This window comes from Peromyscus leucopus, chromosome 7 (genome assembly GCF_004664715.2).
Source record: "Peromyscus leucopus breed LL Stock chromosome 7, UCI_PerLeu_2.1, whole genome shotgun sequence".
NCBI lineage: Eukaryota > Metazoa > Chordata > Mammalia > Rodentia > Cricetidae > Peromyscus > Peromyscus leucopus.
In genome coordinates, this window is record NC_051069.1 from 107,667,103 (window position 1) to 107,682,796 (window position 15,694).

General features: G+C 48.6%; 1 protein-coding gene across 1 annotated transcript; it reads right to left on the minus strand.

The window, feature by feature from the left end:
* Window positions 1-234: 234 nt before the first annotated feature.
* On the minus strand, window positions 235-15,158 carry LOC114682498 (solute carrier family 22 member 13). Its single transcript, XM_028856396.2, has 10 exons — window positions 13,340-15,158; window positions 3,842-3,945; window positions 3,479-3,633; window positions 3,095-3,263; window positions 2,811-2,931; window positions 2,631-2,725; window positions 2,255-2,469; window positions 1,970-2,078; window positions 1,512-1,727; window positions 235-1,319 (listed from the first exon to the last, which is right to left on the minus strand). Exons 1-10 carry the CDS (start codon window positions 13,715-13,717, stop codon window positions 1,226-1,228), a joined length of 1,656 nt encoding a protein of 551 aa, XP_028712229.1. The 5' UTR covers window positions 13,718-15,158; the 3' UTR covers window positions 235-1,225.
* Between the last annotated feature and the right edge of the window lie 536 nt (window positions 15,159-15,694).

Consider the following 15,694-nt stretch of genomic DNA (forward strand, 5'->3'; position numbering starts at 1 on the left):
GAGGACCCCAGCTCGAGATCTGAATGCTGCACCAGCCCCAACAAAGACAACCACAGCACTAAAAGCTGTGTATCAGCTTTTATCTGTTCAACAGCACCCCCTAGAGGATGTGTGTGGATTGGCATACGCTAGCCACCATGTTCTCCTTAAGATTCCCTTGAGATCTGGGGATGGAGAGGTGGCTCAGAGGTCCTTCCAGAGGTCCTGAGTTCAATTCCCAGCAACCACATGGTGGCTCACAGCCATCTATAATTTGATCTTGCGCCCTCTTCTGGTGTACAGGCATATATGTAGGCAGAACACTGTATAAGTAATAAGATTCCTTGAGATCTGGCCTGGGCAGAATCTCCTCTCGGCTCCCAGATATCTTAGCTTCTGAACTGCTCATGAGCAAACACTAAAGATAACCTGCTTAACAGGATAAGCCATAGGACATCTGTAAATACACACAACAGCTTGTCCCCAACTACCCCCATCTCTAAACAAGGGTGAGACAATGGTGTTTCCACTAGCAAACAACACAGAGAACCTCTAAATGACCCATGAGTATGCCGTGGTAGCAGAGGCAGCTCTTAGCAGCCATCAAATGCAGACTGCTGATAAGCCAGGGCATGCTGGGAAATGACAACCAACATCAGCTAAGCAGAAGGAGCTCTGCCCTCTCCCCTACCTACTGGGCATCAAGGCACCATGGGTGGGGGAGGGGCTGCCCAGTCTCCTTTCCTTGGCAGCCTCACACATGCAAGGCACAAGCTGGCCACTGGCCAGAGAGAAGGGATCTTCAAAGTAAATCCGGCAAAAACATTTTTCTTTGTTAGCCTGTTCCAACAGTTGGCCCCACCGGTGCCCTGTTCTGGGTTTGAGCTGCTTTTATTTGGGAGGGAACTGTTCCCTTCTGTTTGTTCTCTGAGGGCGGAGTATTCCAGACTAAAGGCACAGTGAGACCATAACTCCAGAGACTGTCAAGGAAGACTAAGAGAGACCCGAGCCCCACCTCAGTCATGGCACTGGGGTGTGGTGTGTGTGAGACGTGAGGAGAAAGGGGTACAGTCCATGATACTTCCATTGGGTTCACAGCATGGAGCCGGGGCCGTGAACAGGTCAAGGTGTGTTGCCTACATGAAGAAGGCTGCCTGGTCCCTGTGTCCCTGTGGATGCTGACAGAATTCAGAAGATGGTGTGGGCAGTCCTCTGTTTTTGATGGGCTGACTCTTAGTGACCATCATCAGAAGTATGAACTCTTCACAACAGCCATGCCCCTGTCAGAAGTCCAGCCTGGGGCCTCCGCTGCTTTTCTCAGGGTGGCTGCGTTGTGGGCCCTACAAGGAGAAGTGTGCGCAACACGTGGTCAAGTAGGGGGAACGTGCTCTAAACCAGTCAGGTATCAGTGGCACCAAGGGGGCACCATGGTGCCCAGGAAGCCATGAGTAAGCAATAATGGAGTAATGGTGCTGGGGAGGCCTGGCCTAGGGAGAGGGCTCCTGATGTGAGGTCCAGAAGCCAGTGCTCACCGTGGCGGGCAGCCCTGCTCCAGGTCCTGGATGGTGTCCTTCAGTGTCTGGCTCCGGGTCTCAGGCAGCAGAGCACACAGGAGGCCTGCCCCGATCGGGAGGCTGCCGAAGACGAGCATGGGGAGGGCCCTGTGGTACTGTTCCAGCAGCATCACAAGCGGTGAGATGATGCCGCCAATCCTGGAGAAGATGCTCACCAACCCCATGCCTGTTTGCCTGGGGAGCAGCACAAGCCTTTGCTCTCACTTCGGCCCACACTCCGGTCCCGAGAAGGCCACGGCACGCCACGTCTATCTGTCCTCCAGTGTCCCGTGGCGACTTGGAGAGTTGCACTAAACTCCCAGTGGCCTAGGCCTAGGCAGCTCACTGGCTGCCTGTGGCTGGTGGCAAAGGGCCAGAAGGATGGGTGATATTAGATCCCCAGGGCAGAGAACCAACGTCACCCCAACAGTTCTTACCTGATGATGGTGGGAAAGAGCTCAGTGGTGTACACATAGGATATGGTGAAGGCAGCCGATGAGGCAAACTTCCCCACCACGGCCAGCACAGTGACCACCGTGGGGAGCCCTGGAGGAGAACGCGGGTCAGCCACACAGAGGGAAGGACACCTTCACCTAAGGCCACACACCTCCCTGGCTACTCAAGCACCTCACCCTCTGTGCCCAAACCCTGGGGAAGCCTTGGTCCTGAAGGGCAGTGTGGCAATGGGGAGAACCCTGGCAGGGAGGAAGACAGCCTCGTACCTGCTGGGATGAAGATGATGACGACGCACATGATGCCCGCCAGAGTCAGAGAGCCTAACTGGCTCCACTTGCGACCCAGCTTCTCCATCAGGAAGATGCTGGAATAGCGGGCAGGCAACTCCACTGCCCCAAATATTAGCTGTGTCAGGTAGATGTCAAGGCCAAAGTCCCCCACTTGGAGGCTGAATCCATAGTACACCAGACTGTCCACAAACCTACAAAGTACCAAGTATCCCTGTCACTGCTGGGTGTTCATCACACCAGGAGAGACCACGACGCTCACAGAGCCTCCATCCATCCCTCCAGTGACACACTGTAGAGCAGGAGCAGTCCTCTGGCTCTGTCCTCACTGGAGGACAAGGCCCTGGGCACTCACCAGACCGCAATGAGAATCAGGGTCACCTTCCTGAGACGGGGGTGTCTGAAAAGATCCAGGGCGTTCCCCGAGCGGCCTGTCTTCTCAGGGACCAGCTAGAAGAAGGGCAGAGTGAGGGGCCGGGACACAGGCACAGAGACTGGCTTGAGGCAGGGTGAGCCTGGGCCTGCTAACAGGTACCTGGCTCAGGAGCTCTGGAGAAAGTGGCCGCCTGTTCACTGAAGCTGCCTTCTGGACCAGCTGTTTGGCCTCCTCTATCTTTCCTTGGGAGAGGAGCCACCGTGGAGATTCTGGCAAAACCCTGTCAACCACACGTGGCTCTGATCCTGAGGTTGACCCCTGTGCAGCCGCCCAGAATTCCAGGGCACACTGAGTCTCCCCCCAAGCTCCACAGGTCCCTCCTCTGCACCCTGCCACAGCACTCCCAACAGAGGGTGGCCTGTCACTGCCAAGGGTCTCCCTACCAGAAGTAGAAGACCAGCAAGAAGACTGGTGTGGTGCCTATTAGCTGAAGGAGTCTCCAGTTGCGGACACCATAGGCCAGGCCCGCTAACACCATCAGTCCAATGGCAATGTTGCTCTGGGCCAGGACCATGGCTTTGGTTCTCCAGGACGGCCCCACCCATTCTGAAACTGTGAAGACAAGGCTGAGACAGGGGTGGGACCTGCCCGCTCCCCCACCCCTGGTGATTCCCAAATGCCAGACTCTTGGAGATGTGACCCAGCCCCAGCACAGAAAACTGTGACGAGACCTCCTTAGGTGCAGTTGGCTGACACCATCCCCAGAGGCAGTTCCGGGGCTCTCCCTCTGACTCTGGGGAAGAAGGCTCCAGGGCCCCGGTACTCACGCAGGACGTTGGTGCTCAGTAAATACCCAGCAATAGCAGTGGCCGTAGCAAAGCGTAGGGCCATGTAGAGCACAAAGCTGGACACGAAGGCCGTGGCGATGCTCGTCCCGGCAGACAGGAGCAGCTGTGCCAGGAGGGAGGGTCTACGGCCAATCCTGCGTTAGCAGAGGGACACGCTGTGAAGCAAGGAGGCCTTCCCAGGCAGGCCTGTCCTCGGCTCTCTGTCAGAGTGAGGAGACAGGGTCTTCCACGGAGCCCCATTTGAAGGCAGGCATGAGGACTTATCTTGATGACTAACAAAACTCCAGGGAATAACTTAGTCAACAGCAGGAGCCTAAAGCATGCTGGGTCAGCGGCACATACCAATCGCAGATGGGCCCAAAGACGAGGGCCCCAACGAGGAGTCCAGCCATGAACACTGACTGTGAAGTCCTCTTCAGGTTCTTCCGATCACACACCAGGTCAAACTGAGGCAGAAAAATATTCATGTAAGGTCAAGTGCAGCATCCAGGTCCAACTTCACTTTCTAGGGCTCCACATTTTCCATGTTGTGTAACAAGTTACCCCGTAGTCAACACTGTGGGCACAGGACAGTTAAAATCTGAACGGAAATATCATAGCAATCTTTGAATTCTGTCCAATATCACAACTTGCCTAAGAATTCATAAGTCAACATTGGGTACAGTTTTTCCCCCTCCAATGACATTAAATTTACACAGCATCTTGTTTGACAGTTGTTTTTATAAAAGCAAATAACTTGTGCAATTCTACATGAAACTAAATCTGAGGGTGGCAGTGTTGGAAGACCAAGAAGCTGTGCGCCGGCTGATGACAGACATCCTATTAGTATGTTTCATGTTCCAGTCTTCTAAAAAGAAGCAGAGTATTTCTTATTTCTTTTCTTTCTGTTGCTATGGTTAAAAACAAAACAAAACAAAAAAAAAAACCATGACTAAAAAGCAAAAGGGTTTATTTGGTTAACACTCTCAGGTCATAATCCATTGCTGAGGGAAGTCAGGGCAACCGCTCAAGGCAGAAGCAGAGGCAGGAATCATGGAGGAAGGCTGATGACTGGCTACTCACTGGCTCATGCTCAGCCCAAGGCCACCTGCCCAGGAACAGGACCTCCCGCAGAGGGTTGGGCCCTCCCCTCCTCCCCTCCCCTCCCTCCCACATCAATCATCAGTCAAGACAACCTTATGGACATGACCACCAGTTAGTCTGACCTGGGAAAGCCCTCTTCCCTGGTGACTCTAGGCTATGTCAAGGCGACAATAAGCTAGCCAGCACAGTGTGAGCTCACGTTTTCATTTGTGTATTTTGAGGCAGGGTGTCATGTAGCCCAGGCTGTACTCAAACTCACTTTGTAGGGAGGACAACCTTGAACTCCTCATCTTCTGCCTCCTGAGCTCAGGATCATAGGCATGTGTCACAATGACAGCTTTGTGCATTAATTTTTAAAACAACTACTTGTTAGGGTAAAAATACCATTAAACTATTTGGACTTAATTACTTAATCCATAGAACTGGTAAGTACTTCTTCTGGCACAGAGAGTACCATGTAAAATCATCGACACAAAAAGAATGTAAAATCTGGAAACTTCTGACAGACCTCTACTAGGTGCTTCCTGACAAACAGAACCTGTCTCCTGTGTAAGCCACTCAGGCCCTCCCAAGTTTCATATGTGGCTGTCCAGTTACCTTCAAATGCCCACAGTTTGATCAGAATTCTGAAGAGTACTGGCGCATGCCTTTTGGTCAAGACAGATACATATGCACACAAGGAGTCGGAAGAGGGATACAGATCGCCTGGGGAAAATGTCAACACACCCAGAGATAAGCTGACCACACCAGGAAGACTGAATAGAGAAAGTATATGGATCCACACATCCCTGCATATCTACTACAAACACACTGATCCCAACCCTTCCAGGCTGTGCCCTGAGTGGGAGTTCTGTGCCCCTGTATGGACCAGCCCCTTGCATGAATGCTTAGGTGGGAACCCATCTGTGAAGGCTCTTCCAGTGTCACAGCTATGCACTGTGTGCCAGCAAAGAGTGGGCTCCTACTAAAACATTCACGTGGGACCAGGATAAAGGCTCGCACCACTCATGCCTAGCTTTATTTCCCACTGTAATTAGATTGCACAAGTGTGAACTTTGGAGACAATGTTGCATCACAATGTCAAAAGGTTGGACATGCCTGGTAGGAGTTTCTTAAGCCAACCAAGTTGTCGACCAAAATTAACCATCCATAAGACTGAAAAGACCTTTCTCTTGCCTTTTCATAATTGCTTTCCCAAATTAAACCAAAGGAGCCTGGCTGGTTAGAAACACTTGGTCCAAAGTCGGACAGCAGCATGTGCAGATGGTATGTACCTGTTCCTGTGCACATAGAAAGAAACGAAGTGAAGCCTGAGAGAATATTTGCTGGGAATGGATTAATGAATAGCTGGACTAAAGCTTACACCTAGCTAGCTGATCATCAATTAAGTAACTTAGCAAGAAATTAACCAATCCAGGAGTTGATGCACTCATACTTCTCAAGGACAACAGTTCCTTCTGAAGGACTTACAGGATGTGTGGGATGGTGACCTAACTGCTTCTGAATGAGACCAGACCAGACAGGGAACTCAACTGTTGTTCTTTCCAGTTCCACACAGCCTGATTCTATCTAGTGCCTAGAGGTTGTATCACAGTAAGAAATCACTGAAAATGAGTGAAAGTAGATGGGGTCCTGCTGCCACCAGGCTCCACAGCTGGAGCTAAACGGCTTTGTGTGACCTCGAGCCTGTTCTCCATCCATGCAAAAATGGGGATAAAGTCTACCCTGTGATGTCACCCGACATGATCAGGTCATCTGTAGCACTTCTAGACTAGTGGCTGTTGCATCGGAAACTCCCAGGCAGGGTTGGCTAGGATGACTACGAGCTGTGCCTGTGGCCACAAAGCTGTCGGGGGTGCAGTGCATTGCAGATACAAATAGCGAAGCCACAGAGGCTTCCAAGTCTGGCACCATCTGCCACCCCCCCCCTTAGTTTATATCCCCTGCAGCTTAAGTCCTTGGGAAAGCTTAACACTGCACCATTCAGGAGCAGCACCTAAGACTTGCAGGCCCCCCTTCCCGCTGTTAGCCCAGTCTCAGGTAGAGGGGTCATGTGGCAGACAACAAGGAATGAAGGGTTCTTCTGTGGGATGCCTTTCTCTAGCTGTGAATATGGTTTGCTCTCATTGGCTGATAAATAAAGCTGTTTGGCCAATGGTGAGGCAGAATAAGGTTAGGTGTACATTCAAATGGAAGATGGAGATGAAGAAGGGTGGAGTCAGGCAGATTCTGTGAGCCACCGCCAGGAGAAGCAAGATGTGAGAGAACAGGTAATGCTGTAAAGCTACAGGGCAAAGCACAGATTAATAGGAACGGGTTGAGTTAAGTTATAACAGCTAGCTAGCAAGAAACCTGAGCCATAGACCATACAGTTTGTAATTAATATAAGCCTCTTTGTGTTTACTTGGGACCAAGCAGCTGTGGGACTGGGTGGGACACAGAAAAACTTCTGCCTACAAGGTTCCAATCTGGCATGCCAGTCATCACCCTCTTTGGGTTTTAATACATACAGAGAGTGGTTCTGTTCAAGGCCCATGGTGGTGGCCTACAGACTTCCACTCTCGTTTTTTAACGCACATCCCATCTTATCTCCCTCTCCATTCCCTAAACTTCAATGGCTCTCTCTGGTTTCTAAGGGAAAGTTCCAACACTGCCCCTAAGACCTTTCAAAAGCTAGCTTGTACCTATCTCCCAGATACTTTTATGCCATGACCCCTCAAGTGTGCTGGGCATTTCATGCCTCCAGATTCTTAAAAAAAAAAAAAAAAAAAAAAAAAAAAAAAAAAAAGGCCATTCTTTCTGCATTCCCTTCCCTCCCATTCAGATGCCTTCGGTTCCTGGACAAATCATACTGCTGTGGCTCATGGACAGTGCATCCATTTCTATTCACCAGCCTAGGTAGACAGGGCAGCCAGGCATGTTTTCTTTTTACTGAGGTTAGGTTAGGTATCCAGGTAATGTTGCAAAGATATATTGAGAAGGGGAAACATCTTCAAGGGCACACGGTCTATCATAAAACATGCTCTCTTCAAATTAGTGTCGTTTTGTTTCCATTTGAAAATGAAGCCACTCTTTACAGCCAAGTGTCTGCTCAAAAAGAGTTCCTTGGGTTGGTCTGCAGAGCCCTTCCTCGTATATGGGAGTTCACACTGAGTGCTGCTCTGGAATAGAGTTTGGGATTATCATTGGAACAGTACACACATTTCCAAAAGTGGCAAAGATTTTCCCTGGAAAATCTGAGGTAGGAGGTAGCCTGTGGGGTAGTTAGGCTACCCAAGGCCTAGCCTACCCAGCACAGGCTAGGTTAATAACTAAGGATAAAGAGAGGCCTCTGAAGCTGGGTGTTGGTGGTGCACGCGTTTAATCCCAGAATTCAGGAGGCAGAGGCAGATGGATCTCTAAATTCCAGGACAGCCAGGGCTACACAGAGAAACCTTGTTTCAAAAAACAAAAAACAAAGAGAGAGGGGGTGGGGAGCAGGGGCCCCCTGAGTGGCCAATCCATGGTGAAGACGCTCAGGTGAATGTCAAATCTGAGATACGTAAACTGGATACAAACAATTCCAGGGAAGCAGACAGCCCTCGTGTGCTGTTGCTGTGATAATCATTATGACCAAACACAACTCAAGGGAGTACAGGGTTTGTTTCAGCTTACTGGTCACAGTCCGTCACTGAGGAAGACCAAGTCAGGAGCTCTGGCAGACCTCCAAGCACAGAGGGGCCGGCAGCACTGCTTACCGGCCAGCTCCAGGCTCTCCGCTACCTTCCTTCTGCAGCTCAGGACTGCCTCCTAGGGGTGGTGCCACCCGCAGTGGGCTGGACCTCCTACATCAACTAGCATTTTTAAAAATGCCCCACAAACGTGTCCACGGGCCACTCTGGCCTGGGCAGTTCTTCAGTTGAGGTTCCCTGTTTCCAGGTGAATTTCATTTGTGTCAAGTTGACAATAAAACTAGCCAGGACACTCCACCCTTTCAATCTAATGCAAAAACACGCCACCTGTTAAACTATAACTTTCCTTTCTTGTTTGTCCCCAGGATCTTATCAATATCATAACATAAAATACAGGACAACTTTAAAACTCTGTCTTTAAAAGAATTCCAGGGTTTTAAAAGATCAATGTCTCTTTAAAAATCTAAATTCTCTCAACTGTGGACTCCTATAAAATAAAAAAGTTATATACTTCCTTCCTTCCCAGAAAGAAGAACCAGGGCATAGGAATGATTCAACAAAGCAAAGCCTAAATCCACTGTTTGCAGTCCCAATGGTGTAAAGAACTGGCTCTCCAACATCTGGGACTCACTTCTGGACTTCTGGGCTCCAAGTGGCTTGGGAAGTCCCGGTTCTCTGGCTCCACCATCAAAACACACACTGCTGGTTTTGTAGGCTCAGGCTGGCTCCACTCCATGCACACTGCTGTCCTCGGTGGCTTTCCCATGCTCCTGGCACTGTCAATATTCTGAGGTCTCCTCTGCAACTGAGGCTGTCCCTCACCAAGGGCTTCTCTTGGCTTTTCCGATAGAACTCCAACTGTACCTCACGGTGCCAAATGTGAGCTTCCTTCCGTGATCCTTCAACCCTGGGGTCTCCACAGCAACTCAGGCTAACCTATACTAATGTCCTATCCTGAATTCTCTTTAGGGACTCCAATACTGCCACATGGTTCCAGGCTTGAGCTGCTCCTCAGGAACCCCTCAATCTTGCATCTCTCATTCCTTCAAAATCAGAACTACCTGGGCAATTCTTATATATCGCCAAGTTCATTTACCAGCTTGAGATGAAGCTTCCCTACCCCCACTCCAGACCATAACTTCTGTATGCTGACTCTGAGGAAATACTTTCCAAAGATTTCATCTTAAAGATGATGGCCTCTATTAATCATAGTTGATTTTTCATCCCAGCTAACCAGCACCCATTGTCCCAGTAAAAAAAGGTTTCATTTTCACACATCCTTAATCTAACCTGACACAACCATAATAGTCTCCGCTTCCCTCTGAAACCATGCATCCACTACCTGTGTTTCTCTCAACATTCTCATCTTCCAAGCTCCCACAGAACAGCCCATTAAGCTCTGGGTATTTGATGGGTTTCCCACTTAAAGTTCCAAAATCTTCAACAAGTCTCATAACAACATGGGTCAGGCAAAGTAACAATCCTATCCTGGTACCAACTTTGCTTTTCTGTGACAAGAAATAACTTGTGGTGGAAACGGCTTCCTTGGTATAAAGGTTACAGTTCAGTCAAGAGAAGCCAAGGCAGGAACCTAAAGGCAAGAGCTGAAGCAGAGAACATGGGAAATGCTGCTTACTGGCTTGCTGTCAGGCTACCTTTCCTACACAGCTGAAGCCAATCTGCCTAGGAATGGTTCTTCCCACAGTGGGCTGGGCCCTCTCACCAAAATGACTAATCAAGAAAATGCCTCAGGGATATGCCCACAAGCTGATCTGATCTAGACAACTGCTCAGTAAAGGGGTCACTACTTCCAGGTGACCAGGACACAGACCATCAAATAAATTGTTTTGAGCAATGGAACCATTGTCTCCTGACATCCAATACAACATACCAGTCTCCATGTGAGGACATGCTGTTTTTTCTTCTCACTTATTGTGTGTGTGCCTGTGCATTGTGCACATGTGCATGCCACAGCATGTATATGGAGGTCAGAGGACAAGTCATAGGAGCTGAGTCACCAGGCCTGGCGACAGCATCTCTTCCTGCTGAGCCACCTTGCTGACCCTCTGCTGGCTGTTTTTAATGTCTGTGCAGCCCAGGATTGGTGGACAGTCATAGAATCTTGCAGTTTTTGATACTCCAGGACAAGAAGGCTATGAGGGATTGCAGTAGCTGAGTACCTGCAGACAAGTGTATTTCAATGCTCTCCTTGTGCTCATTCAAAACTGTAAGAGAAATGGGGGTCTGCTATTGTTCAGTTATTTTCTTGATTGCAAGGACCCAGATTGATCTTAGGGATGACCCCCTCTGATTGACAAGCTTGTCAATAAGACATAGAAGACCATCACATTAGTGATTCCTCAAAAGCTGGCCTTTGCCAGAATAGTGTCGAGCACACAGAGACTATTCTGAGGCCCATGGGAAGACCTAGTGCATGCATCTATTGTAAGCAAGTGTCAATACCCTGGAGCATCCAGGGTAAAAGAGCTTCTTCTGGCAGGCACGGTCATTTGAGTGTGCCTTTTCTGTCACCCATGAGCAGAGCAGATCCAGTGTTTGATGGACTCATAAAGTGGATGGCTCCTGTCCTGCCCCTCCTCCTTCCCAAGAGGTTCTGTACAGCTACCTTTCAAATGAAAGCTGTTGGCTACTTGCTGTTGGAGAGAGACATTAACTTCTAACTTCTTTCACTGATACATGAAGAAAAGGATTAAACTTTTTCAAACAGCAAATATAGGCTGAAGATGGCTCATGGGGCAGACTCTTGCTGCCCAACTTGAAGACCTGAGTTCAATCCCCAAGACCCACATAGTAGAAGGATAGATCTGCAACCACCTCCCAACACACACTAAAGACGCGCGCATACACACACACACACACACACACACACACACACACACACACACCACAAAGTAAATAAATGTAATTTTAAAACAAATGCATTAGGGGCTGGAGATGGCTTGGCAGTGAAGACTACTGGTTACTCATGATTCCCTACACCTACATGGCAGTTCAAAACCACCTGTAACTCCAGCTACACACACACACAAACACACACACACACACACACACACACACACACACGCACGCACGCACGCACGCACGCATGCACGCACTCACGCACGCACGCACGCACATGTAGGCAAAACACCTACAATACATAGAATAACTTAAAAACAAAGATATACCAAATGGATTGAGCCCATGATTTCAGCGAGTGTTTTCTTTCAGTTATTTGTTTTATGTGTTTAGTGTAGACTTGGAGCATGACAGTGAGGGACCCATCTGAAGGTTGGGGATAGAGGAAACTGAGGAATGGTGCTAGATGAAGGGTCTATAGGAGACTCTTATGTGCTTCCATGCCATGAGGAGTCAGGCCTGCTGCCAGGCTGTGGTTGGGTGAAATTACATAATAGTTTAGCACATGCTGTGGACAAGGCTTAGAGTAGACTCAGAGCAATCTGGAAGGTTCACTGGGCCTTAAAGATGCTGGTGTTTGGCCAGGTGTGCAGAGCAATTCTATGCAATTATAAGGGTACCCCAAACTTTTGAGGGATAGTCAAGGTCAGAACCTACTACTAGGTGATGGAGAGCCCTGGACTCGTCCATGCTAGGCTGAGTGAGATTGAGTAATTAGGAGTGTCCTTAAGCCACCTACCTACTTTGGGTGAGGGGGCAGGGTGACAGTGAGAAGAATCCCAGGAAGGACATACACAGACATAGAAGGATTACTGTCCCATCCAAAAAAGTGAATGTTTCACTTTGGTTAAAACATTGTCTCCAGAGGCTTCTAAAAATGAATGTTTTTACAAATGTGTGTGTGTTGGGGGAGTGAATGTTTAATCCATGAGATTGAGATCCGCAACCATAAACATGATGAGAATGCAGAGATGCTCCTCAAGAGTCCATACCCTTGGGCTTCTAGACTCTCCATGTGTGCTCCCTGATGAAAAGAAAGGCAGAGCTGGACAGTGGGGATCCAGCAGAGCAGCCTGGCTCCATGGTCAGCTTCCTACACTGCCTGAGCTAAGTCATCTCCTCCAACTGTGCCTCAATCCTTCCATTCTGGACATGGCAACAGTCTGACACAGAGTGCTTTCCAAGGGCCCCTGGGACTCTGGGGTAGCTGGAGGAGAAACTGGTTTATCTGCTTGGATTTCTAAGAGAACAGAGCTAGTAGAAGCAAATGTTTGGTTATTTACACAACAGTCATAGGTTCTGAAGTGTTCTCCAGAATCCTAGAAGCAGATAGGAAGAGACCTAGAAAGAAGCTGAAAAGTAGGAAGCCATGCCATGCTGGGTAAACAGGACGGTAGAGGGATGGATGTGGAAGGAAAGGACGTTAGACAGAAAGAGGGCATCAGATATCTGGCATTGGAAGTCTTTGGAATACGGTAACTTATAGCCAGGCAGACATGCAGAGGGGTACTCCGAAAGACAAAGGGGTCAGTGGATACAGATAAATGGGGACAGAAATAAAGGCAAGTGGCTGGGCGTATGCCATCAACTTTTTACATGGGTGGTATGGATCCACACTCAGCAACGACTTTACCCACTGAGCCATCTCCCAACCTCTTGCCAGTTTTTATGCATGTGTTAGTTTCAAGGGCATTCAACAATTAGACAACAACTAAAAGAGGTTATGAAGCACAGCAAACTTCCCATCTGGTCTCTGTGGCCCAGGCCTCCTTCCTTAATGCACTAGAGTTGGATTCAGCTCCCAGACATGCCGTCCCTTGTCTGCAACCAGGCTTCCCTTGTTTTTCTTCTCCATAAAATATCTCCTCTTCTCTGTCAACAGTTTATGGGTACCTTGGTGCCACCAGGTTCACAAAAGAACAGGCAAACACGAAACCCTGATGGACAAGAAGCCAAGCAGACAGAGAAAATCAGAGAGGGAGAGATGGGCCAACAGACAGAGGACAAAGAGAAACATGGGATGACCAGAAAAGGGGGAACAGGCAACAGATGGCTACATACACACATAGACACAGAAACAGAGCAAGAGGGTGACTAAAGGCACAAGGTCAGACAGAAAAACTGACAGACCCACACAAGTGGACACACAGACAACAAGCTATCCCACCTCATTCTTCAGGGACTGAGGCCTGTTCTCAGGATAGTCCCAGCCTGAGTCACAGGCCTGGGTCTCATTGAAGCGGTGGCTGAGGATGTCTTGCAGGCTGGCGTTATCTGGAGGGGGCCGGAACATGAGGCAGGACTCAGGTCTGCCTGCCGTGTCGTTGGGGATGCTGACTGCCAGCTGCTCAGCAGCGCTTAGGTTGAAAGTGTGGTTCTTGACCCAGGACACTGAACAGTGGTGAGCCTCATCAAGGACCATGAAGATATGACTAAACACGAAGAATGCAGACAGGAAGTTGGGGATGCCCATCAGGATGGTCAACTGTACCTGGAAGCGTCCAAAGTCGCCCACTTCAGCCATGACCTGTGCAAAGTGAGCCATGTCTGCTGCTCACTCCTTAGTCTAGGAACACCAGGCAGGTCTGAAACTTGGCTTTGGGGCGCTTGCTGCTCTGGGCTGTGGTGACAGCTGAGTTAATGTTTAATCCAGTCTTGCTGAGCTCTGCCTCTCTCTCACACACCTCTTCTAGCTGTAGTCTAAGAAGGTGTTATGGATTGATGTTTAAATGCATCCCCTCAAAGGTCTCATCTGTTGAAGACTTAGTGTCCACCTGGTGGTACTACTGAGAGGAAGTGCAGCCTTTAGGAGGTGGGGCCTACTTGAAGGAAGTGAGTGGTTTAAGGCATGCCTTTGGAGGAGACATTGCAGCCTCAATCTTTCTCTATCCCTCTGCTTCCAGATTACCATGAGGCTGGCAGCCTTGTTCCAGCATACCCTTCTGTCATACTGTCAGGCTTCACCACAGAAACCAGAGCCTGGTGAACAGGAAGTCTCTGAAAACATGAACCGGAATAATTTGCCATCCTTTAAGTTACTGCTGTCCAGTCTGTTGTCACAGCACAGAAAGTCAAGGAGCACCAAAAACTGGCATTGAGAACTAGGATAGTGGCTGTGATAGCATCTCATCAAGTGGTTTAGAGTCTTTGTGGAAAGGTTCAGGGACACAAATAAGCAGTCTTCTTGTAAACAGAGCTTTGTGGATCATTCTGGCAAGAGTACCAAAGACCAGAATGCGGATAGGAATGCAGAGTAATGGCTGCGCTCATGAGGTTCCTGATGGAAGAGAAGTTTAAGGAACCAGACTAGAATCCATCCATGTCACATTCTGGAAAACAAGTACAGACTTGTCTACATTTAATCTGTTCTGTGACGTTGTAATGCTGAGTTCAAAGACAATGGGATGATGAATCCAGTAGAAGAAATTTCATGGCAGTACATATTCAGGCAACGGCATAGATATGTACTGCTGGCTGCTTTTGGGTAGGTTACTGTGAGAATTAGGAATAAAAACTGAGGTATAAAGATTTGAAAAACTTTGACCAGCAAAGAGCAATTAATGTTGGGCCACACTTTAAAAAGCCAAGCTCTTTTCATTGGGACAGTAAGAAAGATGCCTTAAGAGCAGCTTAAGAATTGGCCCCTCCCACTCCAGAGTAAAGTTGTAAACTCACTTGAAAGGCTTTGCTTTGAGAAGACAGTGCTAGGGTGCCTTCCACACACAGAGCAACCTAAGGAAACGTTTGTTGTGCTCAGACACTCAAGACCTGAATGGTTGCATCAGCCATGGTCAAAGGAGGACCAATGACCTCTACAATGGGTGGCAGACCTTGGAATAATCTATTTGGTCCTGGCTTTGTAGTTGTACAGAATTTGAAAGTTACCAAATCATGGGGGTCAAGGAAAGTCTGTGAGGCCAAACTATGTGTCTTAGTTTGGGTTTCTATTGCTGTGAAGAGGCACCATGACCACAGCAACTATTATAAAGAAAAATAATTAGGAATGGATTACAGTTTCAGAGGTTTAGTCTATTATTGTCATGGCAAGAAGCAAGGCAACATGGAGGCAGACATGATGCTGGAGAGGTAGCTGAGAGTTCTACATCTTGATCTGCAGGCAACAGGAAATGAACTGTCTCCCACACTGGGCCTTGAGCATATGAAACTACAAATCTTGCCTAACAGTGACACATCTACTCCAACAAGGCCACACCTCCTAATAGTGCCTCTCCCTATGGGCCAAGAATCCAAGCACATGAGTCTCTGGAGGTCATACTCCTTCAAAACTCCACATTCCATCCCTGGCTCCCATGGGCCTGTAACCATAACATAATGCAAAATGCATTTAGTCCACTATGTGTTTTGGGGTTGAAGTCTGTTCAGGAAGCTGTTGAATAAGAAATAACTTAAGCCATGAGGATGATACAAGGCTGTAATGGAGACCCCAGGAATTTAAAGATGGCTGGAACATGAAATATTAAGGAAAGCCACACAAATTTAGCAGATACAGTCTAGAGTAGTG